The sequence below is a fragment of the Cyprinodon tularosa genome, unplaced genomic scaffold (genome assembly GCF_016077235.1).
Source record: "Cyprinodon tularosa strain WSP-4 unplaced genomic scaffold, ASM1607723v1 ctg246, whole genome shotgun sequence".
Classification (NCBI taxonomy): domain Eukaryota; kingdom Metazoa; phylum Chordata; class Actinopteri; order Cyprinodontiformes; family Cyprinodontidae; genus Cyprinodon; species Cyprinodon tularosa.
Genome location: NW_024038913.1, coordinates 1,748,224 through 1,771,294, shown reverse-complemented (window position 1 = coordinate 1,771,294; position 23,071 = coordinate 1,748,224). Strand labels below are relative to the sequence as shown.

The window sequence follows — 23,071 nt, the reverse complement described above, 5'->3', positions numbered from 1 at the left end:
GGTTTTCAAGATTTGAAGACGTTTCGCCACCTCTCCAGGAAGCTTTCTCAATTCAAATGTCTGGATCCGCAGTGAGTTTGAGTCTTATATAGACAACGCCTTGTATCGCTTGGAAACAAGCAATGGTAACCGATGAATGGGTCGTTAGTTCCATCGTTAGCCTGTAATATCTGAACCTGTCTATGATTCTAACGACCGACCCCTAGAATCATAGACAGGTTCAGATATTACAGGCTAACGATGGAACTAACGACCCATTCATCGGTTACCATTGCTTGTTTCCAAGCGATACAAGGCGTTGTCTATATAAGACTCAAACTCACTGCGGATCCAGACATTTGAATTGAGAAAGCTTCCTGGAGAGGTGGCGAAACGTCTTCAAATCTTGAAAACCAAGTCCAGTGGATATTTTTTGAATTTTTACGGAACAACCCCAAGATATTAAAGTTAGTGTTTCAAAAAGATTGAGATCAGACTTTATTTTTTCATAGCTGTGTGGATCAGTGCACCAACAATCCCCTAACCCTAGCTGAGAGAAACTCAGTGAGGAAATCTACCATCTTTCCTGAAAAAAAATAAAAATACAATCTTTGTTTGGATAGAAAAAACATTATTTTAAAACATTATTTTAAAAGGAAACCAGAGTGAAATTGATTGACACTAATACTACTCTTGTAAAGCAGTTATTCAGATATAAGTTCTTTAAATGTATTTATATATAAAAACTTCCTAACCTACCGCGGGCGGTCTCTCCCTTTTTTCCTCCTCGGGTTCTTTACCAGAGGCTTGCAAGCTTGAGGGTTCTGCGCATTATCTTTGCTGTTCCTAGAACTGCACTTTTCTGGACAGAGATGTCTGATCTATTTACAGGGATCTGCTGTAACCACTCCTTAAGTTTGGGGGTCACTAAAATACAGGAAGATAAAACAGAATCAAAGCAAGTAGGAAAAAAAATAAAATAAATGTATGTATATATATATATATATATATATATATATATATATATATATATATATATATATATATATATATATATATATATATATATATATATATATATATATATACATTATTTTACATTTATTTATGATTAATAAAAAGTTAATAATATGAATTTTAATACTTGAAGAATGGTAAACTTATACAAAATACTGCATGCCAAGCACATCAATTTCGAAAAACTTTTACATTTGGAGAGTGTTTAATCTTTATTTCAAATGATAACCACAAATTACTTTCATTTCAAATTATTGTAACAATAATATGTGACATTATTTTAGTTGGTGCAGCATCTTTCTTCTCTAGCTAAGCTAGAGAATAAATTTTGTGTAAATGCTATAATACAGCAAGATATTTTTATCTTATGTGACCATGCCATTTCCTACTGGTTTATACCTACCCTGACATTTCCTCAAATGTTATGAATGAAAACATTAACAAGGATTATTTGCTTCAAAATGGTGCTTTGATGAATATCTTTAACATGAAAATAATCCTTAAAACTGTTCTCAAAATTTGTAAAGGTGGGAACAAGTTCATGGATAGATGCGATATTTACGACAGCAGAGAGGGTCCTTGAAGCGTCACTCCACTTCCTATGACCATATTTGGGGTGGCATCGGGGGAGCGGAGGGGAAGCATTTCGAGAGACTAATAAGAGCTTTTGTCTGTCGTCTTTCTGAGGAAAAAGACCCAAACGTTGTTTTCTCATAAGTTGACTGCGTCACGTTCACAGCAAGGAGCGACATCCTGCTGCACTGATCAGAGCTTTGATTGCAGGAACTCTGACACAAGCAACCTTATAAAAAAAAAAAAAAAAAAACCACACCGGAAAAACTGTCCAAAAACGCAGGTAAGGGAAAATATATATTTTGTTTATAGAAAATATATGCACTATTGTTCATGCAAAATTATGCACTAGTTGATATGTTTATTCTGCATTTGCGAAATGTGATCCTGCACTGGCACCTGTTGATTTGAATTAAGTTCTAGATAATTTCAGATGAGCCATTCAAAGAAGGACAAAGTTTATTTTATGTTCTCTCTAAGTATGAGAAAGAAGGGAATTACTAAGAATTTAACCATGAATTATACCTGCCAGACATATTGTGTTAAGAAAATAATAAATGATATTATTTTGTCTGGAATATTAGCAGAAGTTAATTTTTCTACTCAAACAGCAACTAATTTGAGTGTAAAATGGTAAAAATTAACCCACTCGGAATTATAAATGGGGATGTCAATAAAATCTTCTGGCTATAGAGCATTATTAACGCATGGATTGGAATACATGTTTGTTGGTCATGCATTTATTGAAGATTGCATTTTTGGTCAATTCTGCAAAATGAAAAAGATAAACAAAACAAAGGTAAAATGACATTAGGGGTTTTGAAGGGATTGTTGCATGTTGAAAATATCCTGAGTTGAATGATGCATTTGATGGTTTGTTTCAGAAGCAGTACTGTGGAGAATCCTGTGGGGGTCTCTCTCACTCTCTCCCCCTGTAATTCACTGACACACACTCACAGACATCTCAGCTCGCACTGTCTTACCCCAGAGACAGCCCTAACCCCTCACTGCTTTCAATATACCTGTCCTGCTTATATTGACAACAACTGCATGTCCAGTTGATTAAAAGGGCAATAAGAATCATCAGGTTTTACCATCTATCATTCATGTGTCAGCTGCTCTGTGCAGAGTATTATTAATTTAATTGTCTATATCTTGGAGAAATCTTTTGGGAAACATGATTTGTCTTTAAGTGCAGCTCTCAGTAGATTTTCTTTAGAGGCACAACAAGCAAATCCTAGCCTCACCTCAGACTGATCTATATGTTTAGTAATTACCTTTTATTACAGGGAGAATATATGCTCATAACTCATAAACCACTTGTTAAAAGCACAGCTTCTCAAATGTTGAGGCATGACACAAAATGGTGATAGTAATGCATTACAACTGTGCTGCTTTGTTCAGACTGTAATTACAGCCTGTTGAGCACTACTATGAGTTCAGAGAGTCTTAATGTGGCAGACTGTCTTGTCTTGGATGCAGATTGATGTTTTTGCGTAAACTATGGAGGTTGCTTTATTGCGTCTGCAGAAAAACTCAATGGCTGCTATTATTGACTACAGAGGTACTTCTCAGACTGTGATCAGGCTGACAAAAGAATGTATTATTGGGGTATAAAAAGCAAGACTTTGAGCCATTGTGCTCCCTGAATTTTTTTTGTGTTAAACTGTCAGTGAATTCTGCAGCTTGGCTGTGCAGCAGAGGCTTTTTACAAAAGCAAACAGTCGTCAATTCTTGGAATATTCTCCGGCAATCAATTCTGAAGCCAAAGATCCTGTCATGTGCCTTAATAACGTAAGCTGCTTGGAATAGACAAGTGTTGCGCATTTCAGCTGGTTATGGATTATGTGTTATCCACAGGTAGCTGCTGTTCAAGTTCATAGTCATGTCTGCTCTGTTTTTACATCCCTCCATCCTTCTGTTTGGAAAGCTTATTAAGGGTTCGACACAGACCTGACATCGTTTAGCCTATGAGTCCCTAAGGGCCTGCCACATAATAACATTAATGGTCATTGATAAAGCCTTTTGCCTCGTCTTTAAGCTAATCAGGAAACATCAGCACCACTACAGCATAATCTCCTCAAGCTTGTGATATGATTTGTACCCTTATCCCCTCTGGCTGGTGTGCGGAACAAAGCCATGGGAAATATTGAGGTCTTAAGTGAAAGTCTTGTCACATTCAATTACTGTACATGAGCAGGCTGTGTCTTTTCATATTCGAGACTTGGAGGAACCGTGAAAAATAATCTATATTCGGATATTGATTTTGATTTGAAATTATTAAGACCCTCTCCTTGGTAAATGAATAAATTGCGTTGATGATCTTTATTCTCTCCCTACTGTATCTTTGGATTTATGTTTGAGTGCATCCAATAGACCTTGTAAAATACCTTAAGTATTTAAAAGGGTAATATGCTCTTTGAAAATCATTTGAACTACGGGCAAATGTTTTCATCATTAAACCTGTTATTTAGAAAATGTGCATCTGAATAAACACATTTTAATATGGAGGGGATGTTTTTTTTTAATCCTTCAAAGAATTACATTTACCTGTATTTACCGGTTCCTTTCCCTCGACGGTTACCATAGAGACACTCCATCCCCATCAGCAAGTCGACTTTGGCTGCAGGGCTCATCAGCTCTCTCGCAGGAAAGACTCTGTTAGGCATGTGCATCCCTGGTTTGACTTGGGCACCACTATAGTGAGAGAGGCATTTACTTAGCTTTGACAGTGTTTCCCTGGAAGCCCGTGGCCCAACGACGGCGGCACGTCACCCCGTTTTGTCACTTCGGGTTGACGAGCGAGACCGTGTGAAATCCAGCTGGGAGAAATCCACCCCTGTAATTGAAATGAGTTCACCTGGGAGACAGCTGCAGCGTGGCGCCTGGTAGCTGTCACAGTCTGTGCATGTGGAAATGATAGAAGAAGCCCTGAGCAGTTATCACTCGGCCTGTGACACTATTGTTTAGAAGTTGGGAAACACTTTTCTGCTCAGTGCTCCCACCAAATATGCCTATGATATTATGGATGGTTTTGCCTTGAGAGATGCATAAAAACAAACAAAAAAAAGAGCAGAGAGCTGCTAAATAGGAGTCACTTGATGGTGCATGAAATGTTGAGCAGTTGTTCACCTGCAGTGACAAAATCCACATAAATATAGATGCAGGTCAGCTTGAAGGTGGAGGCGCTTACACTCCTGTTGAGGATTTTGATTACTAGAAGCTTTGATTTGTAATATTTTTGTCACCTTTTTAACATCTCATGATTTTATTCTCTCCATTTTTGTTCACCGTTTGCAGATTTTGTTGAATTTGTTTGCACATTTTAGTTGATTTGTGGTCACAATAAAGAGTAATTGTAGAGTGAGTACAATGGAGCAGCCCTCCATCCTGGCTCACCATGCCAACAGAGTAAGGTCTGATGGCTTTAAAGAAGACAAAAGCTCCCCTAAAACATGATTTGCTGAAGCTCTCTGAGATTGCTTACAGGCAGTTGTTTCTTTTTATCTATTATGCAATTTTGCCATAAGAAAATATCTCTCCCATTGCCACCCTTGACACCGCATTATAATATTATTTTAATGTTCTTTTTTTCCTATGATATTTTAGTATGGCTAAGTAATGCATCAACAATCTTTTTCAGGTATTTAAAGAAGATTAAGAATTTGACACAATGATAATCACCACAGTTTAGCAGCATCTTTGTATTGAAACAAAACAAAAAAAAAACTGTAAAAAAAAAAAAATGATCCACTTGCTTAGGTACCTCCTAAAACTCTAAAAATGTTACCTTGACAACAATTATGAGTGACTTTCCATTTTCATTCCATAGAATGAACATGTTTTTGATCACCAGGTATATTTACAATCATAACAAAATATTAATTTTATGCAAGTTTCAGAATTGCATAGTGGCCTTTATTCAGTTAGCTGACTAATGGTGCACTACAATGGATTGGGTGGGGGGTGGGGGTTGTTACTGAAGAAAAAAAGACAACACTCTAGCATTTTCTTTTTCACATTGTTAAAGTTCAAGTAATATAAATAGTAGAATGGGGTTTATTTTTCAACATTTAACTTTTTAAAACTGTGCTGTACCTTAATATAATACTGATGAGAGGCCCATGCTTTTCTGCACACATGCAGTTAAGATAAATATTCACTGGCTATTTATCTACAAGAAAAAGCTACAAAGTCTGTAGTTTAAATCCCAATGTGAGGCTTTCTGTGCAAAATGTTGTCCATGTGTGGATGGGGTTTCTGTGGGTACGCTACACCTATGGAATACCCTACTGGTTTCTTTCGTCAAAATGCATGCATGTTAGCGTAATTGACTACTATGAGCTGCTATTATACATTATAGTGTGTAAGGGCACTCTGTGTTGTTCCCTGTAATGGATTGGCAACCTCTCCAGACTGCACCCAACCTCCCTGACCATTGACTGATGGACATAGGGACCAGCCCCCCCCACAAACCTGCAAGGATTAAGCTTGTGCAGAAAATCGATGGATGGATTGATGTCCATGTTGGATTCTTGTCAGAACTATCCACATGTCATATTTTCTCTAAAGAAGAAGAAGTGCCTAGCCTGCAAACAAAGTATTAGTGAAATACCACGTTCTTGCATGTACCACAAAAAAACCAAACATAGTTATGTGCTTTAAAGCAAAAATTCTATTAATGTCGTGCCACCCTCAGCAGCATAAGAAAAGTTACACTATAGAATAGAAATAGGTCACAGTTTAACAAGAGTGGAATTTCAAAGTCCAAGAGCGAAACCTTAAAAAAATGACTGTATATCTTTACTGCCTGTATTGTTATTTCTTTAAATTTAATAATTATCCACAAAAATAAAGAGGAATCAAATTTAATGCTACTTATGTTGTTTGTGCGTCTGCACTAATGTTCACATGCAGGCATGGAGTTAATCAGTCAAAGACAATCAATAAGCTTCAGAATGTATCAGTCGATCAAACATTCATTTGCTATAAAAAAAAGCTGACAGTAGATATTTTTTGGTTTGTCTTTGTGGCTCATTAGCTTCCTTCTAATAATCACTTCATTCAAGGCATTTACTGCTGGTAAAACAAGATAGTTTTACCATACTTGCAGAGACGGAACCAGGCACACATACTCAGTTGCTGAGGGCTGGGTGTTAAGTTTCTGCCCACTAAATTTAAAGCATTTTGAATTATCATTCTAGTTAATCATGCTTTGTAAATAATCTTGCCAAGCCTTTTCAATTTGGAGGTAACAATTAATCTTTTGTTTACATTTTTATAGGAAATAAGAAAGGTAAATTCATAACAGTTATGTCTGATAGAATTATTGATGTCTATAAATTGTAATAGTTGATGACATAAAATAGCAAACAAACTTTATCTTGTATCATCGAGATATGAAAACAAATCCCTTTTGCAAATATGTTTCCATTCCAATAGAAAAAGACAGAAGACACTATTTGGATTAAAGTCCTTCTGAAATGTGACCTTCAATAGGTTTGTTTGTGATGAACTTGGCTAAATTAAAAAGACACACAATAATAGATATATTTAAAAAATATACAGTTGTGATGTCCTTTGTAGTAGGCTTTTAAAAATGAAAAGTAAAAAAAGGTAGCATATTTTATTGGCCCATAAGAATTAAGAATAACATGCAGACAAAACCAAGAGGGTGTCATGTTGGGGTCTAATCTTCTAACCCACATGCAGAAACACTCTCAAGAGACAGGGAAAAAGTAAAAATGTCATGAAACTAGGACAGATGGACCCAGTATTCAGGAGAGACAGTCAGTAGGAAAGTTCAAAAGATGTATTAAAATAAAAACAAAACAAAAGCGGAGCTGTGGCTCACGGACACTGCAGGCGGGGGGCGGGGCACCGCCCAATCTCAGACACTCTGGGGGAGAAACACAGGTAAGTGACCACGATCAACTGATAGAAGATTAACTGTGTTGGTCACTTACCTGGTTTAACAGTCCAGACCACGAGTGTCCCCAGTGCTGCAGTCCCAGAGGTGAGGCTGGAAGCCGATCCTGGTGAGGGATCCAGAACAGACAGGAACAGACAGAAACAGGCAGGATCCAGATCAGGCAGGAACAGAGACAGGTGGCAGGATCCAGACTTCCAGGCATCCACAGGCTTCCAGGAGGGTTCAGAGTCTTACTAGGACCAGAAGCATGACCAGGTGGTCACGCACAGGAGCAGACAGGATCAGGTGCAGAGACGCAGGCACAGTGGAAGAGGGTAGCCGAGACAGGACGTAGGAACCGGAACTTGAAGCTGGACTTTAAACTGGTCTCCTCCCTGGAGCCAGGCTTACTTTGATAAAAACTGAACCTCCCCCCATAATGAGCCAAAAACCCAGAGGACTCCACGGGGGAGGAACAGTGGACGATCAGGAGACGAGACAAACACTAAAACCCTCTTTCCACTGGGAGCTAGGATCCAGGACATGAACCAAATAAAAACTGAACAGAAAGACTGACAGAAAGACAAGCAATGATCTGGCATTGAATGCTCAGGCTGAACTGAACATAAACCAGAGGAAACAGGTGAGGGGAATACCGTATTTTCACGACCATAAGTCGCACCGGACTAAAAGGCGCAGTCTCAGTTATGTGTGCCATTTCTGTATTTAACACACACATAAGGCGCACCGGACTATAGGGCGCGTTTTTTATATAAAGGTACATGTCCTCTCAGGTGGATTTTCTCACTTAAAACATATTAAAACTACTTTATTCCCACTGATCACAGCAAATAAAGCTGCAAGGTGTATTTATTACAAAGTATTATTCAAACCTGGGAACCAGCCGTGAGAGACACATCGCTGATGACACAGGGCTGCGATTACTCCTCTGATACAGTTTATTGACGCATAAATTAACTTAAAACATAGGCAGGATAATAATCTGGATGAACTGTCTGCAATGATTACATTTTCAGGTGGACTTTCTCACTCAAAAAGATTTAGATTATTTAGATGAAAAAACACCTGCGGAGGTGAGCCCTGATGCGCTGCGGCCCAGAGGCTGGTGTTGAATTAAGTTTTCAGGTAGAAAAATAGAGCGGGAGCAAAACTGAGTATGATTGTGCTTTATTCATGTATTTATTACAAAGTATTAATCAAACCCATCAAAGTCCTCATCCTCTGTTTCTGAATTAAACAGCTGCGCTAAATCCGACATGCCAGTTTCCCCTTCTTCTTCATTTATTGACGCATAAATTAACTTAAAACATAGGCAGGATAATAATCTGGATGAACTGACTGCAATGATTAAATTTTCAGGTGGACTTTCTCACTTAAAAAGATTTAGATTATTTAGATGAAAAAGCACCTGCGGAGGTGAGCCCTGATGCGCTGCGGCCCAGAGGCTGCTGTTGAATTAAGTTTTCAGGTAGAAAAATAGAGCGGGAGCAAAACTGAGTATGATTGTGCTTTATTCATGTATTTATTACAGAGTATTAATCAAACCCATCAAAGTCCTCATCCTCTGTTTCTGAATTAAACAGCTGCGCTAAATCAGACATGCCAGTTTCCCCTTCTGCGCTGTCAGTCACTTTCCGTGCAGCGCAGCTCCTCAGAAATAATGCCGGCTTTTGCGAAAGCTTGAACAACAGAGCCAGCAGACACAGTCCATCTACAATCCATCCGCAAACGGTGGCGTAACTTGCCCGGCGCTGCCTTCCATTTATCATGAAACTGTGGTCTCAGTCTGTCATCCATCGCTCCCACGCCGCTCGCAGCCTTACTGTGAACGGCCGCTTCGATGTCGAGCGGTGGAAGCTCCTTTGTCAGACCCCCGGGATAACGGCGAGCACAGCGTTCATTTGATTCACCTTTTTTTCACATCGGCTGTGAGATGGGCACGCAGCGATGGTGATGCGTGGAAAAAACCACCTAGTCTTCTCACATACACCTGCCTCAGCCACGCATCCACCGAGCCTTTTCATTTGCGTTAATATCATCAGAGCGCTGTCTGTCTCGCTGCCAGCTCCCAGATCAGCTTCTCTGATTGGTTGATGCGGCGCTTCCAGCAGCAAAACTTCAATTTTTCCATCTGAGCTGCAGCAGCGCTTAAACGCTCCCGACGTGCTGCACCAAAACGCGCTGCGGGACCTTTTGCTGTGCCTATACGCGCGTCAACCATTGACTTTGCATGTAAACTCGCTGCTTCTGCTGCACCTGCTGGGTCCGGTTCACACTGATGTCGAGCGGTTGAACAGCGAGCACAGGGTTAATTTGTTTCCCCATGTTTTTCACATCAGCTGTGAGATGGGCACGCATGGAGTTACATATTAACAGAGATGGTGAGGGGTGGAAAAAAAAAACACCTGGTCTCCTTACATTCAGCCACTCTTTCATCATCTCCTCAATGAGGTGGTCTCAAAAGTCGCAGTTACAACACACATAGGGCGCACCGCACCATAGGGCGCACCGCACATTTTGAGGAAAAAAAAAGACGTTTAAGTGCGCCTTATAGTCGTGAAAATACGGCCTCAAATATAACTTATAATTGAGGCAGGGAAGGAAGAGGGCAGGTGAGGGGAATTACTAATTAAGGGAGAGCAAACAGGCCAGATCATGACAAAAAAGGTTTATTGACAATGTTTTCAGAGAAATGTGAACTGGTCACGGGAGGGAAGCAACTAGAGGAGGACAGATCAGTTAGAGTGGATCCAGGAAACTTGCTGTTTAACGGCGGTTTGAGTTAATACCTGCTCATGGGGGTATTCTGATCGGCAGGGGGGGAACCTTGAGGGTCCAGAGGCTGATCGGCAGGCTGAGGGCAGAGGCAGAGATGGAGGTTGAGGCGGAGGGCAGACAGGCAGGTTCCAGGCAGCGATAGTTTTCTCCAGGATTTGACTGATAACCAGATAAGTCAGGATCTGAGAGGCAGAAGAACACAGGGTCAGACAAGTTCTCAAAAAATCAGAAAAACAGATCAGAGTAGCTGGCTCAGGTTTGCTGGTACCATTACTGGCAAACACTCTGGCAGGGAAGTGTCAGCCTCCTCGTCCTTAAGAAGGCCTCCAAATGAGCAGATGGGAAACAGGTGTGCAGAAGTCAGCTCACGCCCTCAGGAGGAAGATCTCAGGCTCCCTCTGGTGGAGAAAGGTAGACAAGTCTCCAGATCCCAACAGAGGGCTGTAAAAAATATTGAAAACATATTTGCAAGAAAGACATGAAAAACAAAAAAATACAAAAACATTCTTAGAAGGAAAATTATAAGCACGTTTAGAATTTATGGCACATTCAGAAGAAAAAATGCACACAGAAAAATAGCATGAAGATGGTGTGAGTCCAGTCTATAAGATGGACGGATGGTCATCTGATTGTGGGCAGGATGTCTGTATGTGTTTAGGTGTATAAAGAGCTGTATGTGGAGAAAAGGAGGGGTGGCATAATATAATATATAATATATCTTGACTTTGAAAATATTTATGCTTTGTCTTGATTTTATGCTTGTATCTTTTATGCAAACAAAAAGATAAATAGTAAGCCATTATCTCTGTTGCGTTTTTCTGTGAATTAAAGGTATAGTAGAGGATATTTGCAAATTTTGGAAAAGACCCGCCCACTCCAATAAAAAATAAAAATGCATATGCACAATTCTGTACCCGCTCCCAAGAGGGAACCCCAAATAAACGTGTGAGAGAGCATGCACAAGCCCATTTCTCCTCGTGCACGCTCTGTTTAAAAGTTGCTGTTTCAAATCGCTCATAGAAGCTTACTTTCCAAAAGAAGATTTGCAATTTTCCCTGTATGTCTGACTCACCACCAGTAAGGGAAAATGGGGACGAGCACGTAGGACGGCCTTAAGTAAACACATCACCAGAATGATTGACATTTAGCAGAACCACTTATTTTGATGATCCACCCGGAAAAAGAAAATCCTACACTATACGTTTAAGGTGTTTTCACTGAAGTTGACGCGTTCAACAATCATAAGTTAACATTGACTTTGTCTTTATACTCTTAAGCTGTTGCTGCGAGGCTCGAAAACTTTAATAGAAATGAGATATTCTCTACTGTATAAATGGATGACCAGTACCTCTCCTGCATTGTAGACGACACATTGATAGTGTCTAATTGTACTAGAAGCTCATAGCGGCTTCCTGTACCAATGTCAGCCTCTTAGATAGACAACAGACTGCTCTTTGGCTCAGACTAGGATGCATCTTGTACCATGAATTTTGGGCTTACTCCGAGTGGGAGCTCTGAGTGCATTCTGTTTTCCATTCTGTTGGCCGAATGATTACACTCAAAGAGGCCTGCATGTTTCATTTGCTGGATCCATTTGGAGTAAGCACTCCAATACAAAACAGACAAGCCTAAACTGTGCCTTTCCAAATCAAGTGAGAAAAATGAATTAGCATCACCTCCAATAGGGGCTACAACAACAAGCACCCTCTTCCTGTAAGCACACCAGGCTAATTGTCATCAAACCACTGACAATAGTTTATTGCATCATTTTCACATAGATGCGAAGACATAAGCTGTCATCTGTTGAAAAGAGTAACTGACTGCCTGTCTGAATCTCTGTCTGTCTCTGAAAACAACTTCCCATCAATCAAACCCCACCTTTGTTTAATCTTTGTTGGATCCTTTTTATGTTTTGTCGCCTCTATTTTTCACCGCTGTTTACGACTGTTGAAATTTGACTAAAAGATGCAGACTCAAACAGCCGGTGCTTTTAGTAGTGCTATTAGAACATATTTGGCCTCTTAAAGCTCTGTTTTTCCTTTTTTGTCACACCTAAATATGGCAGATTATCAATCCAGTTTTGCTATAGAAGATATCCTGGGTAAAAATTAAGAGCAGCTTTCAAATACAGCCTTTGCTTATTAAGGAAAATGCTATCTAAACATATAGCATATGTGAGAGCATAATTAGCCCTTAAACTTAATAACTGGTTATCTCACCCTTGACAGTAAGAATCATCAGCAAGGCATTTTTGATTACTTGCATTTTGTCTTTTACATATTTTATTTTAATCAGCCACATTTGAGGTGTTTTGAGCATTAACAACAAAAAGTTTAAGCTCTTTCCTTTGCTTTTTAAGCTTAGCTATATATTTTTTTCAGGTTTGTGCTTTGGATTATTGTGTTCATGAATTGATCTTGAACTGAAGCCTGACATACTTTGTGGTAGTACAGTGCTTATGGTTGCATTAATTAGGGCAAGTTTGCCAGATTAACTAAAATATGTATAGTGTAGTGACAATGCAGCCCAACACCACTAAATCCTTACCACTACATAAGTAAAAGCTTTATTTCTTCACCAGATCTACAGAGACAAAATCCATTTCCTAAAGATGTTGTTTCATGGCAGGCTTGTCTCTTTGTTCTTTGTCATAAAAGCTATTTATCTGAAAAGCAGAAATCAGCTCATGACAAAGCTTTTACCTAAATTGCTTAAGACGTTTTTGAGCTTTATGAGCAGATCTATGAGCCGAACTGCAGCTGTAGAGACTGGATCTTAACTCAAAAGATCATCATTTTTTATTTGAACGAAAACCGGTTGGACAGCCTTGATATGAGCATGCTAATTTTTATATGATTAAAGGGCTTAACTAAAATTAAAAAGCTGCTCTCCAATGACGGTCCTCCCCTGAAGTCTTATAAAAAAGGTCATCACGAGGAGCTGCAATCAAAAGGGACTTCGGTTAGGGTTGATCATGGACTCTATTCTGCATTGGTTAAAGGCTGCAGCACCTTTGCATAAAATGGCACTCAGAAAATGTTAAATTTGTGTCTTGTACGTTTGTTTACCTCTTATATGTTGCTTGTTGAATATATCAATATACAGGCCTACTTTTCTTTTATAAAGTATTTCAGTGAAACAACAGTTTTTTTAGTCGTGTGGGGAGAGTAGAGACAGTGAGGTCATATGATTTAGACATAGTTAGAGGACTCTAGGAAGCCAAAATGAAAATTCACTTTGTGGAAAGTGTTTCCGAGTACACCGACTCTGTCTCAGAGAATTGCTTAGCAACACATTACCAGTCTCTCTAAGGCTGCTTGGTAGGCTTACGTTAAGATCACGATAACCCAAGAATAACTTTCTCTGCAATGATAGGATGACATTTGAAAGAGGATGCACGAGAGTGACCAGTGCTCTTATTAAATACAGAAGTAGTTTCACAAAATCTATTGCCAAAGCCTTTGTAAAGTAAAAGTTGACTGTTGTTTATTATGCTTATGTTTGGAGGACATGCAGTTATTACTGTGTACAGACGGGATTAATGGGTTCCTAATCATATCTCTTGTGCATTTTCTCATTACCAGCTATATACCAACAGGCCTTTCCACAAAAAACAAACTGAAAGCAGCATTGCATTTTCATTCTTCTTTAAAGTTGATTTTTAACTCTTTAAATAAAACTATTATTGCCTAGGAGATGCTTTTGAGTGTTTTTATAAATCTTTGTCCTAAATCTTGTAGTGGCTTAAAGGAATAGTACACCCAAAACATGATTAGCCTTCATTTTCTACTCACCCCCATGCTGAACAACACTCTGGAGTACTTTTTTGATATCTCAAATGCATCTGGAGATCTGGGAGGCTTCTTGCTGTCTGCTGACATTCAAATAATGGAGGTCTATGGTGCCCGAGACAGAAAGGTCCATAAAAGTCCACAAAAACGTGTCAATATTCCTCCATACTGCTCGTCCAATGTATTCCAAGTGTCCTGAGTGGGTAGCATCCAGAATTTACTCGAAACAAAGTCATTTAGAATGTTTTTATAGCATAAACAGTAGTGTATAGGATTTCCTGAAAGCGCGCACATGCGCGTTCAGAACGCTACGGAAGCCGGCAGACCAAACCAGATGAAAGTGCGCATTCAGCATCTGCTCTGCTGATAATGCAAGCGTAGAAGAAGAAATGTGCTGTTTACCTGTGCAAAGAAAGAAACAACGAAAGAAAAATGTCTGAGGACTTCAGTGTTGAGGAAGAACAGGAGTTCTTTGCCGAGCTGAATGCGCACTTTCGTCTGGTTTGGTCTGCCGCGGTTTCCGTAGACTCGTGAACGCGCTTTTAGGAAATACTATACACTACTGTTTATGCTCTAAAAACATTCTATATTACTTCGTTTCGAGTAAATTCTGGATGCTACCCACTCAGGACACTTGGAATACATTGGACGAGCAGCATGGAGGAATATTGACACGTTTTTTGTGGACTTTTATGGACCTTTCTGTCTCGGGCACAATAGACCTCCCTTATTTGAATGTCAGCAGACAGCAAGAAGCCTCCCAGATCTCCAGATGCATTTGAGATATCAAAAAAGTACTCCAGAGTGTTGATCAGCATGGGGGTGAGTAGAAAATGAAGGCTAATCATGTTTTGGGTGTACTATTCCTTTAACATTTACAGAGGTATAAACAGAACTTCAGAAGTATGCAGATAAATGCTTTACTCATATAAGCATTGTTTTAATTCTAACATATATATATATAAAGATTTCTGATTTTTTTGCCTTGCTCTCTTTGCCAGTGAAACATCATGACAACACTACTGGACCTGAAGAGTAGTGTGCTAAGGCAGGTTCAAAGGAGCCAGTCTCTGAGAAGTCGAAGGGAGCCCCCTCCCACTGCCAGCAGCCCCCTCACACACTGTTCTACTGAGCCTTTACCTCGCAGGTGAGTTACTGATGATCATTTATACGCACTTAGTATCTAAGAGTGTTGATTTATACGCATCAACACTCTTAGATACTAAAGAAATGAATCCTCCAATCACTTGATCAATAAAACACAGTGAGTTATTAAACTGAGTCAAAATGTTTTTATTGTGGCTTAACTGAAACAAAGAATTATGGTGTAGAAAAGCTGCAAGCTCAAAAAACAGACAAACAAAATAAAAATAAAAACCTTATAGCATCAGAAACTTCTATCGGAACTTGTTGGGGAGTTTGACCTTTGTCGTTTCCCATGTCCAAAAAAAAGCAATGTTGGACATCTAAACAAGATAAAATAGCATGTGTATGTGAAAACTATGTCTTATATCTAGCTATCCTAAAGGTTAGCTGGGTATATCTCAGACATAGTGACTTATGGGAATAATACCGGTATTTAAAACTAGAGACTAGGGCTGAACGATTTTGGACAAAAATCTAATTACGATTTTTTATGTTAACATTGCGAATTAATGCTATTATTCCGGTGTAATTTCTCACGTCTTTTTAATCATATACAAAAAAATATGTTTTATAATAATTTATTTATTTAAAATTTCTGTTTTTGCCAGAGTTATTTCAGTGTCCCGTTTCTCATTCTGTTCGTAAGGAGTAACACTTTCAAACAGTTCGGTCAATGATCCCTGTCGGGTGGTACTTTGCTTAATTGACGTTGAGGCACTGGTAGTTAGCATTCTAGCCATGCATCTATCATACACAGCCTTGTGGTGTTTCTTCAAGTGTTGATAAAGGTTCGTCGTGTTACTTCGTGAGGTAGCAACAATAGCAAGGCATGTCCGGCACGACACCTGACGTTGCGCCGCGTCTTCTTTTTTTAAACCCAAAATAATTCCAGAACAAGTGACCAACTGCTTCTCTTTGGTACCAGACCTTCAGTTGTTTCAGTTTTTGTCCAGTCTGAGGCCATTGTTCAGCAGGTTAGTGGCGGAGGATATCGAGCTTCCTTCCGTGTTACTTTGCTAGCGCGTCACCCCCCATCACGTGACCCGTCAAATCGTGTCCTTTGCGTTTTATCCTATCGCGATATTATTGCAAATGCAAATAATCGTTCAGCCCTACTAGAGACATAATACTGATGCTTCCCTCAAAATTCTGCCCATAGGAGTAAATAACCAGGGAGCCATTTGCGGCCCCTGAACAAATATTGTGCCCCAACTCTAAATCCAAAATGATATAATTTTTTTTCTACTAGAGCAGGTGATTCATGCCGATGGAGAGTTTTCATTTTTATTAGGGCAAAGGTTTTACAAGAAAGTTTAAGGTCAAACGCAAAGCATTTTGTTTACCAGGTTTTTGAATTCTCTGTGATTTTATAGTTAATAGGACCACATCTGCTCTATGGCTTTTACAGAGAAGCAGACATTAGTTTACCCCAAGGCTGCTTTTATTGTTGAAAATAGACAAATATTTTTCAAATATTAATTTTCTTCTGTAAACATGCTCTGTTCACCAGTACTCCATAGTAGAATAGTAGACTTAGTATCCATGGTAATCCATTTACCACACATTGACATTATATATAATTGAAAAATAGGCAACAAATTAATTCATTAGTAAGCAAGTTTTTATAGATTATGTTATTAATCAAAAAATCCACTGATCAGCCAATCACTTAAAGAACTGATAGCTCAAGCCCCACTTTTGTCATATTCTATAGATAAGACTTTGTGTTCTATTGAGGCTTTTCTGTTAAATTACAAGTGCTTTTGGAAATAGCAATCATGCAGTGTTTTTTTTATGATAAAATTTCAATATTAAAAATGTTATGGGGTATTGGTCGGATGTAATATTCTAATCTTACTTTAAATGTCTTGTTTCAATTTTCTCTTGGCTGAAAATCATCATAATTAACAGAAATATGTTATCAATCAATATACTTTGTGTGGCTTAATGAATTGAATTGAATTAATGAACTGAGTTACTGAAATAAAGTTTTAAGTAATATTTTAATTAATTAAATGGATTTGTACAGTAGTATTTTGCATAGTAATGTTATTGTAATTGATTTTTTCTCTTTAAAAACCCTTTTAGGGGGTCAGGTACAGGTATATACAAGAGAGAAGAAGGTAGGACCTGATAAGGAGGGCTTGCATTCTTCTTAATTCGATCTCCAGTTCCTGTTTCATCATTATACCATCAATAAACATTACGTTTCATGCACCACCTGAGACCAAAGATGTGGATAATTAGACCTAGATCTTTTTGTTATTGTTGCTGCAATTTCTGTTTGCATCCAACGGTAGTCCACTTTGAAGTTACGATAGAAATATTAGCATAACATGAGCAACAAAAACAGTTTTTCTCTTGTAAAAAAATGTTTTTTCTGTAAAACTATAGACCCCTAAATGTCGTGGCTCCAGAGGGATGGGTTTTTTTCATTTGCTTTTGCATCTTTCTCTCCTGTTCAACATCATGGTACAGTAATCAAAATGTTCCTAGCAAGCAAACAACAAACCTTCTGGCTTATAATAGATGATCAAAGTTGATTATAATCGGTGGTTTTGAATATTTAGACGTTTCTTGATCATAAACCTTGCTTTAGTTTAAACATAAGCGGGCAGTCTGTACAAGTCTGTTGTGCTTCATCTAAAGCTGGCAGATGTAGCTGAGTTATTATTCTCTTGATTGTTGCCACCACAGATAAGTAGTAGCTTTGCTTATGAGATTCTTTTTTAGGAGAATAAAGTGCAGTCAAGGTAACTCAAAAGATAATGACATGTCTTCAGAAATGACAGCAAAAGCTCTGAAGTAATAATTTATATTTGCTATTCATTTGTTTTCCGCTGGCCGTGTTGTTGAAGCTACAGGTTATAATTTCTTGCCGGCACAATGTGATAAGGACATCACATTTATACCTGAGCCATGGCTCAGTCTGAGAAAGCTATTCAGACATAGACTTTCCCCCTGTGACACATTAACCACACTGTTACATGCACAGACAGGTCCTTCGGGGATATGAATCCTGCTCATTTTTAAAGCAGCTTTACAACATGGTTTGAAAAGCTTCCTGCATTTATTTCAGGTACACATGCTGTGCAGTTTGTCTTCCTAAATCATGAGGGAAATCGTCAAACTCCTCCATCTTTTTTTATTTATCTCTTTACCAATGTATGTCAGTGTATAAGAACAAAACATAGTAAAACATAAATATTAACAAGTCTGATGTTTAAAAGACCATATGTTCAGTATGCTCAAAATTAGCTAATAATCATCACAGCAATTGTTATAAAAAGTGATTGTTTATCATTAAAAACAGAAACTTATGGAAATGGCTATACGTGCTCATTTTGTAATTATTTATGTTTTTGTCTGTATTGGGTTTTCATATACTGAGGTATGCAGTGAGTATGTGTTTGGTCAATGGTGATACAAATTAGCCAAGTCATAACCCTGCAAACATTATTTGTTTGAGGGGATCTTTAAAACATTTCTTTAGTAACATCTGTTGTTTTCCAACTAACATCTGTTACATAGAAAACCAACTGGGTTTTAAGCTTTTCTACAGCCTAAAATTTGTAAATTTTTTATGCTTGTAGTTTGTTTTCTTACGTTGCAATATGTGCCGAACCATATAAAAACCACTATAAAACATGAGAGAGCAGAGCCCCAAAAATAAGCAAATTTCATAATGCTGCTAACAGACAAACAAACACGACTAAAAAAACCTAACCTCATCAGTAGAGGTAAATATCTCAGTATAGACCTATTTTTCAAGGCTGAAGGCTGCTTCATGGGTACTGAGTAATTACCGTAGGAAGGGCTACTTATATGAAGTGCTACAACACTAACTTATGAACTAGAGGGGTTAGCGTTCGCCTAAACTTTATACATAATAAACATATTTTTATTGTTTCTTTTAATTTCTAATCTCTATAAATGGTTAAGTGCTCTATATGATTAATATGATGAAATGCTCTATAACTGATTTAAAAAGAGGAGAAATAGAATAGAATAAAACAACATTTCAAACTGCCCACTGTTGAGTTGCTCTGTTTTTATAAGACTCTGAGGACACCCCATGTGGTCCTTAAGGGCCCCTTGGTGCCCGTGGGCACTACGTTGGTTTCCTTGATTGCAATTTCATGATTAAAACTCCTTTAAAAAAATAATCTCATAGTCACTATATTTTAAAATCTCAATAAATTAGGCTGTTAATTTGGATTGGCAAAACAGATACAAAACAAAATGCTCATGTATTTTAATTTTTCCTGTCATATTAAACACAAAATGCAAACTTGTAAATCGGACAGTTTAAACTTGAGATCTGAACAAAACTGTCTCAAAAGTGCAAACTTGTTTGTGAAAAGTGAAAAAGTGAAGCCTCACTAGAGCAAGCAGATGTGACACAGCGGGGATACAGCAGACAAGTATGAGCTCTATTATTTCCACTGCACAAACAAACCATATGTGCAGTGTTGTCTGTACTGTAACAACTACAGGGTGTTTTTACTGGTCAGCCCCCATTTGTTAATGTCTTCAGTCAACCTATTGGCTATATTTGCAGCAATCTGGCTCGAAGTATTCTTGAGTGCATCTTTCCTGCTCATTTGAATGTGAACGTCACGCGTGTCACTATAAAACTAATCGATCTCATTCCCTAGACATTGATTTTGCAAAAATGTAAAGGAATCGATTCAGAAACGATTTTTTTACCCAGCCCTAGACCATGCTCATCCCTTTGCAAGTACTCTACAAACCTTAATGTGATGCATTGTCTGGGCATCATAATCTGTGGCCAGAACTGGGGAACTAATTCCCATACAGGGAAACATGTAAGCAGCTAAATACAGAGAAGTTATTCAATAAAAACGTGATTGAAAGTGCTCTAGGCTCAGACTATGTTTTCGCCAAACCGACTAATCATTAAAAATCTATTCATTTAAACTTATTCACCTTTAATGGTTACTTTGAACCTACAGTATACTCTTTGCTAACCCCAAATGATGACTAAGTTGTAGAATCTCCAGCACACAGGCATCCCTGAACCGCCTCTGTCTCATTCTTTGCTAGATTTAGAACCTCTTCCAGGGTTAACATCACAAATGAGAATACATTCAAATCGCAAGATCTCCGCAAAGATCTGTACCTTAATCTCATTTGATTATAAGTGGTGATATTGCAGGGACAATCATTCATTACATAGTGCACAGCACCCATAAGAGGCTATCTCTTATCAGTTTGATAACACACTTGTGTATGTGGGCATTTAAAATGAATACATTTACCTTGAAAATGATTTGACTACACCACTAAAATCATGTTTTATGGGTGATGTTTTTTCTGCAGTATTTGCAGTGGTAGATTTAGTTTTCTAAAAATAATCATAATGAGATCAACTATGCCTTTTACATATAACTCCCTTACATATAACCTCACAGCAACATATGCCCAAAATAGATTAGCCAAAGATCTATAAGTCACAATATATTTGGCAGCTTTTTGTATATGGTTGGAACATCACACTGATTTATGTGTAGTTTGTATCATTAGAATGCCTGGACTTTATTCCTCATGAAGCCTATCTTCATGTCTTTATTTGCTTTCCTTTGGGCCAGTGAAGAGGCAGGCAGCATAGTTCTCAGCATACGTTTTGATATGGTAACTAATGAAGTCTCTAAGGTGAATAGAGTCATCTGATATATTTTCAGTCTGGTTCTGAGCTTCATCTTAACCCAATATAATAGTATGAACCTAGGGTTTCTATGGCAACCTGAATACAGGCTGCTGTCACAATGTGAACTCTAAAGACAACTATTTTTATCGGGGATATTTATTTTCAGGTGTTTTGTTGTATTTTGTTGTTTTGAATTTGAAATGTTAGTGTTAGCCAACAATGATAATATGAGATTTGAAATTTCTGATTTAATGATTGTCTTTTTTTGTTGTTATTATCAATAACTTTTTAGGATAAATCAAATATGTTCTGGAGCTCTTCATTAGCAGCGGATCTGAACTGACAGAATATGTCTCACCTTCTTCTCATTTACCGTACCAGTTTCCCCGTGCTGCAGCCTTCCCACTGAGCCTCAGCCTGAGTGCTCATCATTAAATCCAGGCTGTTGATCTTTGTTATCTATTCAGGCTGATGCTGACCTGCCTGCGTCTAACTCTAATTGAGAATTTGCAAATGAGGCTGGGTAGATTTGGACTGCTTCCTTCACAGCCATTGACCCAGTGCTACAGTCAGTCAGTCAGAGCTGAGTCTTTCTGAGTTGATTCTGATGCTGTCGGGCAGACTGGGGATATAAACATTTAATTCAGCTTAGCAAAGTGTAATGATTCCTGGATGTTCTTGCTGAGAAGCTCCTGTGTGCACTACCATGACGTCACTCCCTGCTCCCACTGCTGCTCTAGCAATCAGGGCTGAGCGGTTAGACTTACGACTGCTCTAATTACTTGGAGTTGATGCACCTGGGAGGAGCTCTATATATTCCTGGCTCTAGAATCCGGATTGTGGGTAACGACCAGATACACGAAAGCCATTTGTGTGAGTTGACCATCATCGTTTGAATTTGAACAATTCCAGTTACCATTCTGATTCTTTGTTCGATTCCAGTTCCTATTGATTCTTGATTCTAATTATAATTAAAATATCGAAACAAAAAAACATGTACATAGAATGTGGCATGTTGTATTTAGTATTTACATGCAGTTTGAGTTGAAAGAGTCAATGAAATAAGCAACTTGTTTATTTGTTTTTTAGTAGGGGTGTTTAGTTTCAACCTGTAGAGAGACAATTATTTCAACAGCTTTGGTAAAAAAAAACTGTTTCTGATTCTACTTGACTTATTATTGATGTCATTTTCATTGTTTTGCCAACAAACAGTGCATGTCCTGGTTCGGCGGGATCTGCAGCAATGCATCTAGCCCTTTTCTGGAACCATGCAGCATCAGCCAAGTAAAAACTTGTTAGATGGCATTCTATAAACCCCTGTTCTGTCCTTACCACCCGTGCTAAAGTCCCTCTCTCCTGTGGTGTGCAGCTCCTATAAATAAAGTTTCTGAGTAGCTAAGTAAAGATCCACATCAGCTGTCTGAGAAAGAAGATGTGTTGTTGGGTGTTCTTTACCTGGTGAGGCGTGTTGTTGGTTTAGGAGAGGTCAGAAGAAATGTGAATGCCCTGAAAGTTTAGGCTGTCTATGTGTTCCCCCTGCCTCCCACTAATACTGAGAAGTGTGTTCTTGTTCTTGCTGAATCTTCCGTTGTCTGCTATGATCTCCTTGTTCTTTCTTTATGGCAAAAGTTGAAAGTTCTTGGAGATACTGTTAATATTATCTGATTCTGTGCTTTTGTCAGGTTGTTGGATTCCTGCTGTGCCCATTTTATTATTCAAGTGATTTTCTTCATACATTTCATTGAATGAATCCCACTGCTCTGTAATCATTTGCAGATTAAATTACGTTTTCCTCATTTGTGGAATCACAATAACATCTTAACAGTGGAAGTCTAACAAGATCACTTAGCCCAATATCTGTCATGAGTGCCATCCTGCAAACCTTTAAAGGCAAATTCCTCAAAAAACAAAAAGGCATGCATAAATGACACAAAGTATGGACTGAAATAATCAAACTTGAACAGGAAATAAAATTGAAAATAATAGAGATCATTTAGCTGTCTAATGGATACTTAAACTTTTACTTTATTGTTAGACCTTCAAAGATACTTGTCAGACTTTAATCTGTTTATCCCTGTAATGTATGAGCTATGCGTTTATACTTTCAAGCAATCTCACCTCGATTCTTTCCTGAGAAAAGATCAGTCATAACAAATTATTTAAATAACACTTTCCAGTGCATAT

General features: G+C 38.3%; 1 protein-coding gene across 1 annotated transcript in view; it reads left to right on the top strand.

Annotated features, from left to right (window-relative positions):
- Positions 1 to 1,619: 1,619 nt before the first annotated feature.
- Positions 1,620 to 23,071, top strand: part of baiap3 (BAI1 associated protein 3) — a 59,416-nt gene continuing 37,964 nt past the window's right edge. The window contains exons 1-2 of the mRNA XM_038287797.1: positions 1,620 to 1,852; positions 15,072 to 15,217. Coding sequence (XP_038143725.1) covers positions 15,081 to 15,217 — 137 coding nt within the window. The 5' untranslated portion in view covers positions 1,620 to 1,852; positions 15,072 to 15,080. The remainder of the gene's footprint in view (positions 1,853 to 15,071; positions 15,218 to 23,071) is intronic.